At 41.3% G+C, this 14,353-nt stretch overlaps 1 protein-coding gene across 1 annotated transcript; it reads right to left on the bottom strand.

Moving 5' to 3' along the window:
* Window positions 1-284: 284 nt before the first annotated feature.
* Window positions 285-12,626, bottom strand: THAP12 (THAP domain containing 12). Its single transcript, XM_084226087.1, has 5 exons — window positions 12,498-12,626; window positions 5,995-6,115; window positions 4,273-4,380; window positions 3,332-3,368; window positions 285-3,052 (listed from the first exon to the last, which is right to left on the bottom strand). Exons 1-5 carry the CDS (start codon window positions 12,584-12,586, stop codon window positions 1,107-1,109), a joined length of 2,301 nt encoding a protein of 766 aa, XP_084082213.1. The 5' UTR covers window positions 12,587-12,626; the 3' UTR covers window positions 285-1,106.
* Window positions 12,627-14,353: the final 1,727 nt, after the last annotated feature.

Here is a 14,353-nt window from a genome sequence, read left to right as displayed (position 1 = left end):
TGCTATCTCAAAATACTTTAAAAAACAGAACATGCAGATCAGTGGTACTATTGCACAGTTTCTTCTGTCTTCAGAAAATGCCGCTCACTAGAATTGCAAAAACAATGAAGAAAAAACTGCTAAAATAAAAAAGCACCTTTACAGAACACATTTCCAGAGGCACAGCTTTACTAGGAAATCCAATGCTATGTAAAAAGCAATTCACATTTTATTTTAAATTTCCATAAACTGTACAAAAATGTTTCATTCTCACCAAAAATAACAGCAATATTTCCAATCTTACTTCTAGACAAACAACAAACTCTTATTTTAATCTTTCCAGAGTGAGTTTACAAATAAAACATACTATAAGATGGATGGCATTTGCATCAGAGTTGGGGCAGAGCAAACAGATTTAAACATTTGTGGAATAAATTTTAAGTTTTTAGTGTCTTTTAAGAACTTAAATACTCCTGCCATGCCTGTTAAGCCTAAAGAAAAAAGTTTTGTGTCTGACACAAAGGAATGTAAACAGTCATCAAGAGATTAAAGAGGTTGACTCTTCCAACAAAACCGTAAACGTACCCCTATATCACTGACATTCACTTTACACTGAGACCTGCCCACAGCATGGGGATCGTGCAATAGCTGAATCCACTCTCCAATATGCCACTTAAATATACATCAAAGACTTTTTAAAAAGCTTGGGTTTTAAAAAAAAATCCTAAGTAACAGAACTGAAATAGATTATACTCTTTTTAATAGTTTGAATTTCTTTCTTGTCCTAATTAATCAGTGAATATGTAACAGCCCCACCAGATCTACAATCATAATGTACTTTTTCCACAATGCAATAAAGTAAACGAGCACCTAGTTAAGCCAATCAGATGTAGAAAGCACCTCTGCCAAGAGCATGGGTTTGTGTCAGGCTTGATTTTGTTTGCCAAACACATTTAGTATGGACTAACAACACATAATTTAGGTCTTTGACCACAGCTTTTTCAGCCCAAGGCCTAAAATGAAAACACAATTGCAGTGATTTTAAAAGTTTTCATTGGTTTTTCTCCCCAGCTTTGAAACTTAATTAAGAAGAAGCTGTTTCAACAGATTGGTTAGAGCTTAAAAAGTTAGGCATTATCTGTTACTTCAGAATTGTTTGAAGGAATACAGTCTTGAAATTCCACTTTATCTGGATAGAGTTTAATGTAAGTGTCCACCATCAAATCTAAGTCATGTTTTATGTCAAGGTTTATGTTGAGCAAAGCAAGGTTGCTTGACCTTTGCCCTGTCAAGGTGTTTTTCAGGTATGCCTTTAAGCGCTTTCGTCCTATTCCATATTTTTCATTCTCCACCTTCATCACTGGAAGTAAGCACAAGACTTTAAGCAATGCATAAACATTAGGGAAAAACTTTATGTCAGGCAAGTGAAGTGCTTCATAAATAGTAGCTGGAAGTTCAATATCTTTTCCTCTGTGCTTCCACTTGATTCTCCAACAGTGAAGCTCAGCAGAAAGTGTGTCTGGATTGGGCAAGTCATTTTTGAACATGTCAGCATGATGCTCCTCAGATGTATTAAATTTGAGCTGTCCCATGACTGAGGGCACTAATGATAAACATTTAAGAGCTTTTAAATGTTGTTCTGAGAAAATATCTTTTAATTCTTGAATAATGTGCTCTACTGTTGGGACACTTAGGATTTCTTTGTAGTAATTTTCTGATGTCATATCAGGGTCGAAGTTCCCCTGTTGTGCCCTGAGAAATTTTCCTGGGAGTTTAATTTGTACATCCAGTTTTGTAGCCAAATTTGTGGCTTCCTCAAACCAAAATTCATGGTAAACTTCAATATTCTCCATCACTTCATTCAGAGAGTGCAATACCGCTGTTAAGCTGCCAGCTGCAAAGAACACATCTGATGTTTGTCCCTGGAGATTTTTTCCAAACGCTCTTGTAAAAGACAGAACATTTTTCATAATTACAATAGTGACAATGAAATCAAAATCTGTTAGTGCACTCGAAAGTACAAATGCTCGACCGACAATGAAGTTGTTCCACCTGACAGAAAAGTCACTGGTCACGGCATCCAAGCACAGTACCAGTGCTTGCAGGAGGTCCACTAATACCTCAAAAGTATCATGCCTGCCTGTCCACTGAGAACGACAGATCTTCTTCAACTCATTACCCTTTTCGTCATTGTCCTGAAAAAGAGCAGAAATTGTGTTGTCCAGTTCTACCTGTAATTGTGGAGACTGATTAAAAAGACAGCAAACTTCTTCAATTGTTCCTAATGCAATGGAAACACCAACAACAGGAACAGATTTTGCCAGCCAAACATTTAAGGCACACGAGGAACACAGTGTATACACAGCTTGTGGATACTTTTCCAAGAGTCTTGTAGCCACAACTTTCATTTTAGAAGCAAATCCACTGGAGACAATGTAGGCTTGACCCCGACAGTACTCCATGTTTAGACCCCACTTTTCAGTAATAGTTGTGTGGAACTTAACAGCTAAAATTTCAGGATCAGCCTCATATGGTAAAAACCCTATGAATTCTTCTCTTAGATTGTGAGAATCATCAACAAACCTCACCAACACTGGCAAATGTTCCTCTCCTGCTATGTCCACTACTTCATCGGTGACAATTGAAAAGAAGTGTGAGTCTCTTACTTCCCTCAGTGTCTCCTCTCTAACACAGTTTTCACAGATCTCAAGCATTTGTTTCTGCTGAGTTTTTGAGCAATACTCGAGGTTGACTGCAGTCATCTCAAATCGCTTCCTCAGAATTTCATCGCCACCATTTATTCTGTATTCCAGTAAAGCCTGAAAGTTATCTGAAGTAAAAATGCCTTCTGGAAGTTCATCAACATTATGGCCATCCAATGGAATATTTTGTTTACCCATTAAGATCAAAATTTCAAATAATGATTTAAGGTAATCTTTGTTTTCTCTTTCTTCCACTGTTAAGGGGGCAGTTTTTTCCTCTTGTTCTTCCCCTCCTTCCTCTGAGACAGTGTTTTGCTCATTGTTTTCATTTGATTCTTGACTTGCCTGTTTCCGTTCAAAAGCATCATCAACTACAAAATGAAAATACTGTGTCAAAAATAAAATACAACATTTACTTGCCCATTACCTTTAAGTTAACAGAGTCCAGAGAAGAATGTTTCCAGTTTAAAAGTGAATGAGTATTTTGGAAACAATTTAGACTGGCTGGCTGAATCAAGAAGGAAGTCAATTATCCTCCTGCTAAACTAATATAAACTAATAGTTATATATAAACTAATAGTTATGAGTCCTGCATTACCTCATCAGCCTTAGGAAATAAAGTTATTACCTCAATTATTTTGATCACTTACTCTTTTGCTGCTTCAATGTTCTTATTTCCTCTTCACTCTTAAAAAAACAAACAAAAAGAACTTATATTGATGACAATGTCTAACATGTGACCTTAAAATATTAACATATCAAGATGAGATACAAATACTGTAGATGAGACCAGTTAACATTTGACAAAAAGTGCTAGAAATTCTAACACCAGGAGGTTTCTTGAGGTAGTTTATTACAGCCATGACATGTATCTACCAACTACATGAGAACAGTTATATTAGGAGGTTCTTCAATATGTATAATTATTAGTAAATAGATTCTATTGCAATTTGTTAATGTGCTGCCAGTAGACAGAACTATCTTTAACTCCATTTTCAGTCAACAGATGCAACCAAACTCACAAAGAAGTATTTAGAAATTGTCTGAAATTTTTCAAGTACAAACAGAAATTAGGAGTGAAATTCCTCTTAATTGTCAGTACACTCATAACCATGGAGACCCTAAACGACACACAAGACACAATCCCACAAAAAAATTTCTCAATCTTGGTTTTATCCATGGATCATTTTTTCACAACAGTAAGCTAAAACAAGCATGAATTGATTCAGATTTCAGAAGTTAAATGGGTGAACCAAAACATGCAGCAAGATATCAAGCTTCAGTTGTGTTCAGTTGGCATTGCAGTAACAAGGAAAAGAAAACTATACTTTTGATTTGGATGAAGGAATCAGCTCTGGACCAACACATTTAATTTTCCAGATTATTTTTTCAAGACTTCCTTCGATAAAATTTTTATCATGCATTTAACTTATAATCAACAGAAAAGATACACGAATAGGCAGGATAGAAAATACAAACACTCAAGCGGCTAAATATTTTTATTTCACATTTTTGTGTAAAAGTTTCACATTAACTTACTTGTCATCTTTTCTTTTAATAATAAACCAATAATTTTACATTAGAAACTTACCAGCTCTTTTATCCTCTTCCGATGTCTGCTGTGGGGATTGTTCAGGTGACTTGTAAGATCAAATATAGTTGGCACAGCGTTATCCCGTAAAACCGTTCTGTATGGGCTCTGTAAGAAAACAGACATGTCCACTAGGGAATTCTTGGAGAAATTTCAGACACTGTGCCCTTTTTTTTCTCTCCTTCTTTTCTTGTTTATGTTATTATTCTAAAGTACTTTGACTTTTTGATGTTACCAAAGAGAAAGCTAAGCTATGCAATTTAAATTTCAGGGATATCAAGAGGACACTGAAAATAGGAAGAAATACTACAGAAAACTCCAAACTACAAATCCTTTTTTTTTTTTAGTGCCCATTATCCTTATATCCAAGACCCTAGATTCAATAATTTTAATTTACTGCAATATTATGATTTTTTTAAAAAATAAACATTCTGGATAAAAAGACATTTATGCATCAGAAGGGAAACATTTTGTTACTATTGTGTTTTGGGTTTAATCACTTATTTCCCAATTCTAGAAACATTTAATGACAAAAATGTTCAATTGCTTCTTTTTGCAGAACTATGAAGTCCACCAAGCACTACTATGAAAGATCATATTGAGGGAAAATTTATCTGCAAATAAAAAAAAAGAAGAAAAGACTTCTAGATGATCATGTAAGTGCTCCCAGGTAAAAAAAATATTTAAAGAAAAATGTCATATGTGGACATACTGTAAACCTGTGTTGCCTATACTGGCCAATTTCTACTGAGTACAAAATTCTAACTGATGTCATCTTGTCATTAGATTGAAATACATTTCAAACAAACCCAGTTTCATAGTGTTTCCTTTCAGAGTCATAATTACTTCCAATTTTCATCTGTTGCAGGGATGCTGGCTATTAGAGACCTCATCACGTGTAATACCACTAGGACTTCAGAGTTTGACCTGCATATTTTAATTATCATTCATAACTAAAAGATCCAGTTTGCTTATATACCAGAGTGAAATTCAGCCTAGAAATTAAAACTTGATACAAAGTCCCAAGTGCACCCTTTCCTACTCTTATGCAAGCTGTTAAAATCATATTGTTGACAAAAAGAACTGAAAGCTATTACTTCATTAACAGAAAACAGTAACTTGCATTAGCTGGATAAAAATGTAACAGGAAATTGTAGCTTGACAGATGTAAAGTGTTTAAATCTTGGGGCCACAACAGAGTGTAATTTAACCAAATCACACCATGTACACACTTCAGAAACAGGACATTAATAACTTTAAATAATTAGAGAAATGCAAAATTACACCCAATAAACTTATATAATATTGTAATCTCTAGTGAAACAAGTGGAACTACACACTTCAGGAACAAGACATTAATAAGTTTAAACAATTAGAGATATGCAAAATTACACCCAATAAACTTATATAATATTGTAATCTCTAGCGAAACAAGTGAAACGAGGAAAGCACGGCAGTGAGAGACAGTGTTCAACAAACACATTAAACTGCCAGGAGCACCACTTTTCTGTCTCCTCTGGCTGTTCATCTTCATAATCATTTTCAATGGCTGAGAGCTTGTGTGGAGCCCCAGACAATGGCAGTGATCCCAATTAAGACTAAGAAATTAATTTTCCTAGGGACAAATTACTGAGGAGCTGCAAGATTAAAAGGCAGCATTCTGGTGAAAAGTGTCAGTCACATTTTGCAAGATACAGTAAACAAATGCTTGTTTTTACTTACACTTCTGCATATCATAGAAGTCTCAAAATGTTTAGCACACAATCTGTAATGCTTGTTGAGTTGATCTGGAGTTTTATCTTCTAAATCTGCCCTTCGACAGTTCTCTACCCATCTCTGACATCTGCATGTAAGGAGAAGAATTAAATAGTCTTAGGATAAAACAAAATCCCTTACAATTTCAAACCATACTCAAAATGGAGCACAAGTGAGTGCAAGTGACCTTGATACAAGGCTTGGGAAAGTCCTTTACAACTTCCTTTGGAACACCCCATAAAATCTTTGTAAAAACTACTTTTTCTGCTTTTGCTCACCACTCAACGTCACCCCATCAAATTCAGGAGTGTTTCCCTTAATTTATATATTCTTGCCTTTGTCATGCACACACACACACAGAGCAGATTGTAGCACAGTTGCTCATGAAACTTAACTACTTACTGCTGAAGAATTTGCTCTTAAAAAGAAAAATTAAAAACCAAAGCAATGTGCTTGTAGTCTGAAGTCATAACATTTTCTAGGCAGTTTACTGACAGGACTTCATTTAGGTAGGCAAGAGACTGTCTCTCCTGGTAAGCAAACCACTTGCAGTAATTGATGCAAATGCTTCAATTACTGCAAGTCAGCTTCAACTTCCCCTAATGGGGTACATGCCATTGCTCTCTGAGCAACAAAGTTACTTGTTCTGTTGCTAGAAGTTAGAAGAAAGCAATTTTACTATTACTTTTGACTGCAAAGGTGAAATTATGTTTATAGCAGTAAGGAGGGAGAAAATCAACTATAAGAACAAAGGCTGTCTCGTCAGATGTTTTGGTGGGCAGCCCAGATGAGGAAATCACAGGTCTGAGTGGATTCACCCCTACTTTAGCTCAGTAATGGGCAATTGTGCAGATGAAAGAGGGGACTCTTTGATTCTGTTCTCTGCTGGCTGAACCATTTGCAAATCTCAATTTTTTGCTCATGCAAAATATTAAAATAATTGTGACAGCAAATGCCATAAATAGAAATAATTTCCAATATTGTCCTTGGAGACCCATACAGAGCATGTTTAGTAACAACTAAAAATAAGGAAAAAAATGTTCTAAAAAATCTGATTTTTTGCCAGATCTTGCACTCTTGTTTTGGCAGTGCAATCACCCCAAAAAGAGAACAGGGGAGCATTCTTCACTTCATCAAATGATAGAAATACTCTTTTAAAGTGGGAGACCTGTAGCATGTAAATTATATTGACTCTGGCTCTCAGACTTTCTCAGTGGGTGTCAACTACTAAACAACTCATTAAATGTGATCAGAGGCTGATCAGCCTCCTCTGTAGTTAGTGGGGAGGGTTTCAGTCCAGAGAAAGAGCCTGACCCCATGGTCTTACCTGCTTCTCTCAGTGATTCAGGGAAGCTGACAAACACTGAGAGAGAGCAAAGCCAGAGCTCCTTACAGAACCTTAACTCCCCTGAATCACCTCCTGGCAATGTCAGGGAGACAAACTGGTGGCACGAATGGTGCATTCAGAACTGGCACAAAGTACAAATATGGTATTTTCTGTGGACTAGTACTTACTTATAATGGTGGTAACTTTGTGTATGGTTTTAAAGTATATTTATTAATGCATATTTCAGACATGTACCTCTATACAGGTAAGAAGATGGTAAATTACTTTCTCTAGAATAAAGAGAACTGCTGCTTTCTCAGGAAGATATAGTGTTATTCATAAATGGCAAGCATCACCTGTGACTCAGTTTAGCAGCACAGTCACAACAGCAGTAGTCGGGTAGATTTAAAATGGCCTGGAGTTTTGGAGTAGTACTATGGGATAGCAAGATATTGGAAATAACTCTCACCAACCTCTAGAGTGGTCATCCAGAGGAATAGTGTTTGGCAGAGAATTATATCCAGGACCAGCCTCTTAGAAAATAAATGGTTGGAAACAATTTCACACAAAATAATAAATAAAACAAAATACAGCTACATGACATACAATCTGGAGATGAAGGATTAACTAAGGTATTTTCAGTAAAACCCAAACTGGAAGTTAAATAGGAAGGACCATATACAGCCATATACTGTTTGCTGTAAGTTTTAGGTAAGGAAACTGGATACACCATTCTCACATCAAATGAGTAGTAGGTGATCAACCAGTTGATTGTGATTTTTTTACTGGTAATCATTTAAATATTTGTGCACGGGAATCTATAATGTTGCACTCTACCCTATGGTAATGCTGTTAGCTTTGTTATATTTGTACTTGGAATAATGCTGGACATAAGGGCAGCACTTACAGAATGGGTGCAGAGACTGTAAGGATATAAAAGCCCAGGGATTTCTTGGTTCAGGATCAATCCCCAGAGGCATCAGCTCAAGCTATTATCACATTATGATTAAAGTGCTAAAAGGAACCAGACATTTGAGACTCTGCTACAGAAAATCCAGAACCCAGGGTGGAGGCTGAAAGGGAAACTTGTCTGCCACCACGAGTAGTGACATGTCCAGGTGTGGGAATTCAGCACATCGCTCCGGATGTCCAGAGCTACGGAGAGAACCCTTGGGGGGGGGCTCGGAGGTCCTGGAATATTGCCAAAAGCGCCTGGTGGCTCGACTTTGATCCCTCTAGGGATGTGCCACCTGTGTATGAGGATATGAGAATCACTGGGGTTTGAATGGTATAGAAATAGTATATTTACAAGATAAAACACAGATTTTAAGGTTTTGGTACAGGGGGATTATGGAGACAAGATGGAGGAATTTAGACCTATTTCGTGGTTCTTCCTTCTTCATGTCTTCCATTTTCTGTGTGACGCAGATATTTTTTGATAGGTTCTTGGTGAAGGTACACTTGCTAATAAGGATGATAAGTACTGGGAATAAAAGGTAAATATGATTTATGTAGGTTTTGTTATAAAAAGACACGACTGCCCCGTGGGTGGTCAGAGTACCTTTGGCTGCCTTGCTGGTCAGATCCTGGCTGGGCAGAGGGAAAACTTTGTAGATAAGAAATAATAAACAACCTTGAAGACCAAAAACCTGAGAGTCCGGCCTCGTCTTTTGAAGCCCGATCGGAGAGAACCCATCTCACGCGTGTCTGGGCAGAGACAGACAACAGCCGACCCGGACATCCAGGGAGCCAAATGGCACTCTGTTTCACTGGAGCCACCTGCCCTGGAGGGGCTTTGCTCATAGCAATTAAAGTCTTGGGCTGTGCAAAGGGGCCTCCCAGTGTGGCTCCTGAATGGTCAGGCAGGAAAGTTTCCTTGATACCGCTTAGGCATTGCTCATTAGCTTTTAAGAAGGTTTTCTTCAGTCACAAACTTTACATTTTCAGAGATCTGGTGACATCTCATGGAAGTTGAAATGGCATTTTACTGAGTTGCAACTAGAGTATACATTACCTACTGGTCAACTGCAGCAGAACAGCATCTCTTTGCTTAAGAAGTATTTTGTTCTAAACACTCATAGCTCAACTGTAACTTGAGCCACCATGATGAACAGAGCCATAATCACAGATGAGAGTTAAACAAATATATCTTACAGTGAGGATCACTGCCTAGATTGCATAAAAACTGTAAACCTTATGGAGGTAACAGAGGCTACTTACACTAGTTTGATATGAAAGGACAATATACCACCCATTAAATACTGGTGGTTCTTCTCCAAAGGCTAATCTCTGAACCCTTCATCTTCTCAAGTAGCCAAAATGAAAGAAGGTAGTCTTAACAGGTTAGCTCTCACTGACTTCCTAACACCTTAAAGATCAGACTTGGAATGTCTAACTAGAACTGCTTAGCACTGAACTGGGAAAACATTAAAGGCAATTACCCAGCTATCATGGAAACACTGAAAACAGTAAGGTAGTAGAAACAATTCACTCAGACTATACATTTACCATCAACGATTTTTTTATATTAAAATTTATTTTAAGATGTATTCTAACAACTTTATTTTCAGCTTTCCCACTGTAAGCTGCCAAGTGCAAATAACATTTTAGGACAATGCACTTTGCTCACCATCCCAGTCTGACCTACACAAGTGAGAGCAAGCAGTACAAGGAACATATTTTCATTTCCATCTGCAGACTGCTGTAGACCAACCCACAGAATAAAACACCCTCAAATCTGTAAAGCCAAAAGGATGCATGGATTTATCAGTCTCTAAATGCTCTTGGTAAAATAGAATATATGATCACCTTTGGACAGAAAGTTGTAAAACATTAAGGGGGGAATTTCTAGAGAACTTAGAACATCATCTTTATCACTGACTGTTTTCAAGAGTACAAAGATGCTATAAACAGTTTATGTATAGTTTCTCCTTCCTCCTGCCCATCTTCTGAGACCCCATCTGAAGTACTGTGTTCAGTATGCCCCAATATAAAGACAGACATGGAAATGTTGGACCAAGTCCACAAAGCTGGCAAGAGGACTGGAGCACCTCCCATTTGAAGACAGGATGAGAAAGTCAGGGCTGCTCAGCCTGGAGAAGAGATGGTTGTGCAGAGACCTCACACCATCTTCCAATGTCTGAAGGGGCCTTACAGAGAAGTAGGAGAGGAGCTCTGCATCAGGAACTGTAGTGACAGAACATGGAGAAATGCCTTCAAACTGCAAGAGGGGAAATCTGGGTTAGATATATGAAGGAAATTTTTTACAGTGAGGGTTTGGAGGCCGTGGCATAGGTTGCCAAGAGAAGCAGAGGTTGCCCCATTCCTGAAGTGTTCCAAGGGCTGGATGGGAGAAAGGTGGTCTAATGGAAGGTGTACGTGCCCATGGCTTGGAATGAGATAAGCTTTAAGGTTCCTTCCAACCCAAACCATCCTAGAGTTTATAAAATACAGTTTAAAAAAAAATATTCTTTAAAATGTAATAATTTGGTCACACACCTTTATCCACCTCTCTGCACTGCTACCATGGAAAACACTCATTCAAAATGTCCTTCCATAAAAAATTATGGAAGAGGGTATTTTCTTCATACAGTAAACTGTCATCTACTGAGGAATTCTGTACAGCTTGATGTGACTCACATTTTACAGCATGGACCTCTTACAAATTAAGACTGAAGCTCAGACAGTGCCAGTTTTCTTCAATTCCACACAAACTGCAGACATTCCTTTGTGTGACATCTTAAGGGTCTCACAGGACAGATGGCAGAAAGAGACAATAGTAAGAGCAAAACACGAAAATGAAAGAATAAGAGTAGGTGAGCAAGCACTTTTATTTCAGTTCTTATTAAAGTAAAAGCATGTGGAATATGGATAGTATTACAATACCTTGCATGTACTATACATCAAGAGTTTGGATAGCCTTTACAGCAAGGCCTTGCATTCATCCAGGAGAACTTCATAACTTATCCAAAATCACAACTTTAGAGAGCAGCTACTACCTATATAAGCTTTTTGTATCTTCATTTGAAATTGCTTGGAGGGTCTGTTTCCTTAGAAAATACTACATATGCATAATTCTCACATGGTTTTGATTTTTCCAAAAATCAGGTCAAGCAGCTTCAAGGGAGGAAGGAAGTAAATATCATGTATAAATCATGAAAAGCCAGCCTTAACTATTGACTGTTCAAAAAGAGGTAACCGGTATTGCTCTATGCCTATGTCCCCTTCCAATATTGTGAGCATCATGTTAAAACAAGTGATTTTAAGTGTCATCTCGATTTAAGGGTGAACTTTTACATGGCAGTTTCTATGTCTAAGTATACAACTTATTTTTCATAGGATTTTCCACTGTCTCCCACTCACACACTTTTTGCTCTACCAGTATACCACCCCTGCTTTTCACCCATTGCGAATTTCTCCCATCACCTCTGCTGTTGATCATGACGCTTTGCCACCATCCCAGCAATCCCGTGACAGTTCCTCCCCGTCGCAGGAGTGTCCCATTTGCAACGCACACACCTCATCGTCCAGCACCACACTGCCTAATACACAGAGCAGGACTGATGCACCTTCACTGCTGGAGCCAGTGCTGAGCCTGCGCGGGCCCCCCACAGTGCAGGGCTCCCTACCTGAGCCCATGGCTCCGGCACCCCTCCAGCTGCCCCACATGTCTCACAGCCATATATCCCACTGCACCACCTCACACACGGCCCCACCCTGCCCACAGGCAGGCAGCCCCCACCCCCGTCTCGGCCAGGTACCCTCCTCCCGCCGCATCCCGGAGCGGCGCCGCCGCTGCCGTCCCCACCACTCCCCCGAGGGGCGGCAGCCGCCGCCGCCGCCGTCCCGGCGCAGGCGCAGCCGCCCGCCCGCCTCCCGCCGCCACAGCCCGGAGGGTCCCACGGCCCCGCCCCGCCGGAGCGAGCGCGGCCTCCGCAGGCACCATCGGAGGTCCAGGCGCCGGCGGCCCCGCGGGTAAGGAGGCGCGGTTAGGGAAGCGCGGGGGAAGCAGAGCGGGCAGGGGGAAGGGAGCCCGCTCTCCGGCGCGATGTCTCCTCAGACAGGCAGCGCTGTGGGCCGGCGGGGCCTCGGGGGGAGAGCCGGGCGCCCCTCCCCCAGCCCGCCCCTCCCGAGGTGGTCTCACCTGGCCGGATCGCGGGGGAAGCGGAAGAAGGCCAGGTCGGACTGGGTGCTCTTGCGGGTGCAGTTGGGTGCCGCGCAGAAGTTCGGCATGGTTCCCCCGGCCGGCGCCGCTGCCCCTTTAAATCCGCGGGCCGGCGGGAGGGGGGCGGGGGGGGAGGGTGCGTGTGTGGGGTGGAGGAGGAGGAGGTGGCGGCGGCCGGAGGGGAGGCAGGGCGGGAAGCGGCTCCACAGTGCTGTGAGCGGCCGGGAGGATTCAGCGCCGCGCTCCGCCGGGCCGGGGCCACCTCCTTCCCACACTGCACCGCGCGCGCCCGCCGCGGGCACGGCCCTGCGCGTGCGCGCGAGGAGCGGGCACGGCGGGGGCGCGCATGCGCGGGGTATCGGGGTCTGCGTGTGAATTGCGCCGCGCGTGTGTCAGCCGCGCGTGTCCATGACACACCGCGCGTGTGTTAGCCGCGCGTGTCCGTGACACACCGTGCGTGTGTTAAACCGAGTGTGTCCGTCACACCGTGCGTGTGTTAGCCGCGCGTGTCCGTGACACACCGTGCGTGTGTTAAACCGAGTGTGTCCGTCACACCGCGCGTGTGTTAAACCGAGTGTGTCCATCACACACCGTGCGTGTGTTAAACCGAGTGTGCCCGTCACACCGCGCGTGTGTTAAACCGAGTGTGCCCGTCACACCGCGCGTGTGTTAAACCGAGTGTGCCCGTCACACCGCGCGTGTGTTAAACCGAGTGTCTCCGTCACACCGTGCGTGTGTTAAACCGAGTGTGTCCATCACACACCGTGCGTGTGTTAGACCGAGTGTGTCGTGACACACCGTGCGTGTGTTAAACCGCGTGTGTCCGTGACACCGTGTGTGTGTTAAACCGAGTGTGCCCATCACACCGTGCGTGTGTTAAACCGAGTGTGTGCGTCACACACCATGCGTGTGTTAGCCGCGTGTGTCCGTGACACCGTGCGTGTGTTAAACCGAGTGTGTCCGGCACTCACCGTGCGTGTGTCCATCACACCGTGTGTGTGTTAGCCGCGCGTGTCCATCACGCCATTGCGTGTGTGTGAAAAATGCCAATCACTTTTTAAAAAAATTTTAAAGGTTTAATAGTAATAAAATGGTTAAAAAAATAGTAATACAGTTAGAGTAATAATAATTTGGACAATTTGAATTAGGACAATATGACACAACAAAAACAAAGAGTGACGGACGTCCGGGTCTGTAGCACAAGCCTGAAAAAGGACACCCGTTAACTCTTAAAGGATCAACTCTTAAAAACAACAGCTTGTTGCATATTCATCCACTTTATACATGATGCATAAATTCCATTCAAATAAAGGACTCGGTCTGGTCATCGTCACTTTCTTCCTCTTAATCTTAACAGCGCCTTCGAGGCGGGAAGTTTGTTTCTTCTGATAAGAGGGCAATAAATTTTTTTTTCTGAAAGATTTAGGTGTCCTGTGGCTGCTAGCTCACTGCAAGTCTTTTCTTTAAAAAAAAATATCCTACATAGCATAGTTTCTATTTTAACATTTTGTTATAACTTAAAACTATATTTAACATACTACTTAAGAGAATTAATAACAGCATTACTTTCTAACACAACACATATAATATTCATTTTAATATTTGCGAAAAGCCAATCATAAAATACGCATTTTTCACAGTGTGTTAACCGCACGTGTCCGTCACACCGGGCGTGTGTCCATCAAACTGTACATGTGTTAACCGCACGTGTCCGTCACACCGTGTGTGTGTCTGTCCCACTGTGCCTGTGTCCATTGCACCGTGCGTGTGTTAAACACGTGTGTCCCTTACACCGTGCGTGTTAACCACGTGTGTCCGTCACACTGCACATATGT

This window comes from Fringilla coelebs (genome assembly GCF_963513975.1).
Source record: "Fringilla coelebs genome assembly, chromosome: 2".
Lineage (NCBI taxonomy): Eukaryota > Metazoa > Chordata > Aves > Passeriformes > Fringillidae > Fringilla > Fringilla coelebs.
Note: the sequence above shows the minus strand (reverse complement) of the source record. Positions and strands in the feature narration are given on the sequence as shown.

Coding starts and splice junctions, on each gene's coding strand:
- THAP12 (XM_084226087.1), bottom strand. CDS start 12,586: ATGCCGAACTTCTGCGCGGCACCCAACTGCACCCGCAAGAGCACCCAG. Junction 6,116..12,497: donor TTCCCCCGCGATCCGGCCAG/GTGAGACCACCT, acceptor CCTTACATGCAG/ATGTCAGAGATGGGTAGAGA. Junction 3,053..3,331: donor AACATTGAAGCAGCAAAAGA/GTAAGTGATCAA, acceptor TTCATTTTGTAG/TTGATGATGCTTTTGAACGG.